This window comes from Cucurbita maxima, unplaced genomic scaffold (genome assembly GCF_002738345.1).
Source record: "Cucurbita maxima cultivar Rimu unplaced genomic scaffold, Cmax_1.0 Cma_Scf00005, whole genome shotgun sequence".
NCBI classification, from domain to species: Eukaryota; Viridiplantae; Streptophyta; class Magnoliopsida; order Cucurbitales; family Cucurbitaceae; genus Cucurbita; species Cucurbita maxima.
In genome coordinates, this window is record NW_019272021.1 from 4,663,107 (window position 1) to 4,669,064 (window position 5,958).

Below are 5,958 nucleotides of genomic sequence, written 5' to 3' on the forward strand. Positions count from 1 at the left end.
TTTTTTTTTTTTTTTTTTTTTTTTTTTTTTTTTTTTACGGGTTGTAATCTCCTACAACTATTCTAAATTCGTGAGATCCCACCTCAATTAAAGAGGGAAACGAAACATTTCTTATAATAGCGTGGAAACCTCTCTACCAGACGTGTATTAAAATCGTGAGGCTAAAATAGACAATATCTACTAGCGGGGTCTCAAGCTGTTATAAAAAATGTTGAAGCCAGACACAGGGCCATGGGCCAACAACGATGTTGATCCCCAAAGAGATAGAATGTGGGGTTAAAACGTATATCTATTATCTAGCAACCCCCACGACACGAGCTCACCATTGTGACAATGTGACCGACTGAAATAATTGGAAGAGAAAGATTTGGAGGGAACTTTTAGCAACTATGAAAAGTATTCTTTTTTTATTTTAATCCTAATTTTTTATTTTCAACCAATTACAAAAAAGAAACATAATGGGCCAGAAAAAGTAAAATGAAGATAGTTTGGGCTTCAAATAATAACAACTATTTTTGCTTCATTACAAACGGCCCATTTGAAATGACCCAATCAAGAATCAACCCATTTTTAATATCAAATTTTTAATATTTGTCCGATTATATTTCAAGCCTTCCTAGAATAAGTAATAAAACAATATTTTTTTATTAATAAATCCTAAAATTATTGTCACAAATACATATATAATCTTATCTCATGATTTTGAATTATTAAATCACAATTTCAAGAATAGATAAAATTACCATTTGATTGATCACAAATCCTTTAACGAATTAATTACATATTATGAAAGACAAAATGGATTAATCTTAATTTCTACTACAAAACTTAATTAAATGTGGGCCCCACTTGGGTGGGTCAAGCTTATTGCATAAGCCCAACTCATTGTTATAATAAAATAAATTTTAAAAAAAGATAATGCACTCTTAATAATTTCATCAAGAAAAAAGTCAAAAGTCAAAAGTCAAATCCTGTTGATTTCAACTTATTACTAATCTTTTAATTAATTAATTATTATTATTTTTTTTTTTTGTCTTTATATAAAACAAATAGTTTCCTGTCATTTCAACCCATTTGACAATCCATGTGCTCAAGATTTTGGCCTTTTTTAAAGCTTCAATTATTACTTTCCACACAAATATTTTTATGCATTTGGATCAAATTAATTGCAAATAATTCCATTATATATATATACATAAAAAAGAAATAATTATCCATTGTTAATAATTTTAACAAATAATTAAAAATTATAGGGATTAAAATGATTTTTTTTTTTTTTTTTTTTACCTAACGAAAAGAAAAAATATTTTCAAAGCAAATTAGAAAATGGCCATAGAGTTTCATTTCTGTACAAGAAAGAGCCTTCAAAATCATATATTATTGGAATAATAAAGAAAAAGGGAGAGAAAAGCATGGGAAGCCTAATTGGTTAATTAATTAATTAAAAAGTCTCCAAAAATATAATCAGCAGAGCGACAAAGACGACATGTCGAAACCCACCTGGGAGGAGCTAGCCGATCTCCCATACTTCTTAGAGGAAGAAGAAGAAGAAGAAGCCGACATGTCGCTGGACCGCCTCCTAAGCATGAGCCTCATGCCATCAGCAACACGAACGGCAGGGTTAGACTTGAACTTACGGCAAAACGACATGTGGGCATTGACAGCTTCTTCCAAGCCCACCAATGGCTTCTTGCTTCGCTTAGCTTCATCTCTTACAGCTTCAGAACAGAGCCCACATAGCCATTTCCCTTCAAATTTGGCCTTAACTTCACTGATATAGCATTGGGTGCAATCCTCTTTCAGGCCACAGCAGTCGCACGTGACAACAAGCTCAATCTCCATTAAAAAAAGCTCGAAGCTTTTGGGCCAATTACACCAAAAGGAAGACGACCCAGAAATGGGATGTCAGAATGGCGAATTGGGTAAAAGTTGGTTTTTGAAATGGACTTAGTTTTGGGCATCAATGGCGGAAGGAAATTTAAAAGGGACAAAGGGCTGGAGGTCGTTTAAGGTTTTAAATACCAAAATTCCCTATGGTCTTGTTTTTATATTTTAAATCATATAATATAAACCAATTAAAACCGTTGACTAAAGTCGTCTTATTACTTGGATTCTCTCTCTCTCCTACCATATTATAAACCATAATAATTGAGTAATTTAATAATTAACTTCATTACTTTCATTAAACTAAGTTTTTTTTGGTCTTTTGGTTTCATTAGTGTACTTCCACTCATCAAGATTCATCCTACTTAATCTTAAAATATAAGGTAAATTAATTAATTAATTAATTTCAATTATACGTTGATATTTTTCTTTAAATTATCAAAATTATATTGATAATACTTTAAAATTATACAAAAATCAAAATAAAATATATTTTATACGCCGAAAAAATATAATTTTTTCCTTATGGTTGAAGCTAGAAAATGTAGTATTTGATTTTGTGTTTGTATTTATGTCAATATTTGCTTGACAATGACCACCAAGTTTGAGTGGTTCAATAGCCACGGATTGGCCTTTAACGGTTGGGATTTAATGGTTGTGATGGACCATGTTCTTGAATGAAGTTCGATTGTGATAATATCTGCTAGTTAAAATATATATTATCGATTCTAAGTTCAATCTTCTAATCTCACTAAAGCATGAAAGAGCATTGAGGAAGACGAATAAAGTAGACAAACGTTCACTTGAAGTTAGGTGCAAGAAGCTTGCATAGTTGTATTCAGAAAGCATTTATGAAACTGTGCTTTCTTATCATCGAAGATGAAACTTGTTGTAACGACTTGTGTCTAGCATTCAGCACCTGAAGGTCCTGACATTCTCATGCATCCTCTAAGACGTAGTCATGTTACTTACTCTTCATTTCTTAAGAGTTAAGACTATTCCCATATACTAATATGAGCCGTTCTAACATGTTTTATACTCACTCACATGCTTTTCGGTAAAATTTAAAAGAGGTAATTCAGCATAGAATTGCTTCAAGTAAAACACGTTAACCATGGAGTTCTTATGATTGAGCCACCGAAAAGAAAGGTGCACCTCATGATCGCTCTCATTCGAATGTGGTATAATAGACCGACTATGTTAAAGCAAATTAATGATATGATTGTCTTCCCCCACCAAGAAATTAGAAGGCTAATGGAATAGGTAGCCATTAAAGTGAGGTTTAGGGATTGCCTTTACCACGTTTTGCATTAATTTTCTCCCTTGTTTCAAGCAAAATGAAATGAAAATGTATGAGGTGGACGACAGTTGAACATGTTACATTTGTTGTCTTTAGATAAGTCTTGTCACTAATTCCAACCACTTTCCACTTTCCAATCTTCTTTTTGGGACAAAACATCGTGCTACTCCTAATTCTTTGTTCTTTGTTCATTAAACCTAAATAATGTGTTACCCTACCTAACCTACCCGTTCGAGATATAAACATAGTTTCTTTCACGAGTACATCAATTTTGAATAGTATCTTTTGGGTATAGTTAATAAGTTTCAGTATGATAATTTCGAGAATACCACGTTAGTAGAGATATATAGAGAGGTTTATTACCATTTTCGGTAGAGGAACAAGTCTGGTTTAGTTTGATTCATTATGGAGTTCACTGTTCGTATGAATTCTTTTAGTAATATCAAGTGCCTCGACTTATATTTGTTTGACGACATAGATCAATTGATACTAGCTAGTCAGAATCTATTCCATTATTATCACTCATTTATGTTAATAATAGGACCACAAGCTAGGTTCATCGGTGTCGCATACTCATGCCTAACTCTCTTATTTAACCATTGGACATGACCATACTGTGTCATAATCTTGCCTATCATAGCTATTAACTTTATCCAACCAAAACATTCACTTTAAATTATTGAAAACTTTATCCAAGGCAACTTCTCCTTTGGTATTCATCATCACAACTATTTTCAAACAATTTTTACGAACATTTTTTAAAATTTAATTAGTGAGTTAGGAGGATTTCAAAGTGTGATAGCTTTTAGTCGAGAGTACCTGCTTTTAACGAACTAAAATATGTTCGAGTTGACTTTTATAAACACGAGTTCGTGTTTTAATAAACATTCCAACAAAACTTTTTTTTTTTTTTTTTGTGTGTGTTTAGTTATCATACGTTGACAATAGATTTCGAACATCTGCCCTAAAAACATAAATATGTAGGTCTTTTAATGTCCACAAGAATCGAAACGAAACACGTAAATGAGTGGACCGTGAAGGCCCTAAGACAAACGTTGGCTGTCCGGGTAGAGACCAAATGCTTCTGGCCTTTCCTCCCCATGTGACTTTATTGAGAAATAGCTCCCCAAAGGTCACAATTTCTCAGAGAAAAGGGAAGAAAATGGCCCCAAATAGATAGCCTTAAAAGAGGCATGTGGGGCTGTTGAAACAGAAAAGTGACCTTTTGATTTGGCTGCAACAATTTGAGATAAACTTGTGAATTTCATCTGTGCTTGTGCTTGTCATGCTCTTGCATTCCGATTCCGACAGCTGAGAGCTTATCTCATGAATGTTTCGCCATTAAAGTCGACACTATAATGTCTCCTTCTTATGTTTAAATGTCACGAGAGCTTGTCCCAAAGATAATACAATTATTGGATAAGTTCTCATTTTAAACGTCATGACCTGTCCTATATCTTTTACTATAGGCGACAAAATTGTGTTTTTAGAAGAAATTATCGAAAAAGACCATGAAACCATGTATGAATACTACTTTTTCTTATATACGAAAATCATTCGATCGTCTATCTATACCTAACAAATAAAACCTACGAAGTAATAAAAAAACATATTATTTTAAATGATTAGGGAGTGATTGAGGTTGGGTATCACATTATCCATTATATAACCTAAACTAAACCTAAATGGCATTATCTTGTGGGGCAATGATTTCTCACATGGCCTCTCCTTTATGCAATGAATATTTAAATGTATGGAATTAGGTGTGGAGTGAGTGAGTTTTGAGAGATACCTTCACATGGCCAACCCACATGCTCTTACCTTCCAACAAAGGCTTTCTTTCAACTGCCCTCCAAATCAATCAATCATTCCTTATTTCTTTAATATTACTTTCTCCAACAAACACTTTTCTCTAAATTTTTAAAATTTTGTTCTTATTATTAAAATTTAATTTTGTTTTGAAACCAACCTTTTATTTTATCGAGTGTGTAATGAAAAAGTGGCATGCCGATGGCTTGTAATATGACAATATACTTTGCGCGTAAGTAGTAGATTTCCATTATACCTTTAACGTTTTAAGATATCTATTTTAATTAACTATTTAGATTGGTTCAAAACAATAGATATAGTTCGATCTTCATTTAAAATAAGGAAGAAAATATAACGTGTTCGGGAGGAGAAGAGAAGGTATAATATAATATCTATTCCTACATAGGGTTCTACCTAAAAAGGAAAAAGAGGTATATTGTATATTGAAACAAAATTTTATTTGAGTTATTGAATAAAATTATGGTCAATCATTTGAGGTTCCACCACCTTTCAACCACAAAAGCTTTTGTATTGTGACCACCACCAATGCATGAGCGGCCAAAATGGCAAATTCCCCGTGAATTCTGAAGCTATCCTGTTAATTGAATTGGACGTCACACAAACCAATAATAATAAGAATAATAAAAATCCATCTTTTTGTTCATTTTACTTTCGGCTAAATAATACAGTTCCTATATTCTTTTCATGTTGTATTGATATTAAATACCATAAAGTTAACATGATATCGATGTGACACTAATATAAATAGAGTTTTTAACGCCTATTATATAATTATTGTTAGCCAACCTACTATTCTAAGTATCGCTCTACTGGTTAAGGCATCAGAATGAGCAGAACTTGCACGAATTAATGTATACTGCTTCTTGTAAAGTTGGAGGTTTAATCTTGACGAGCTTAAAAGAGCCAAATAGTAAGTTAATATTCTACAATGGTGGAGAAAGTGA

General features: G+C 32.4%; 1 protein-coding gene across 1 annotated transcript; it reads right to left on the reverse strand.

Moving 5' to 3' along the window:
• Nucleotides 1-1,343: 1,343 nt before the first annotated feature.
• On the reverse strand, nt 1,344-2,024 carry LOC111479543. Its single transcript, XM_023124241.1, has one exon. The coding sequence runs from the start codon at nt 1,840-1,842 to the stop codon at nt 1,465-1,467; it is 378 nt and encodes a 125-aa protein (XP_022980009.1). The 5' UTR covers nt 1,843-2,024; the 3' UTR covers nt 1,344-1,464.
• Nucleotides 2,025-5,958: the final 3,934 nt, after the last annotated feature.

Bases quoted from the DNA above. Each gene is read 5' to 3' on its own strand.
- LOC111479543 (XM_023124241.1), bottom strand. From the start codon at position 1,842: ATGGAGATTGAGCTTGTTGTCACGTGCGACTGCTGTGGCCTGAAAGAG.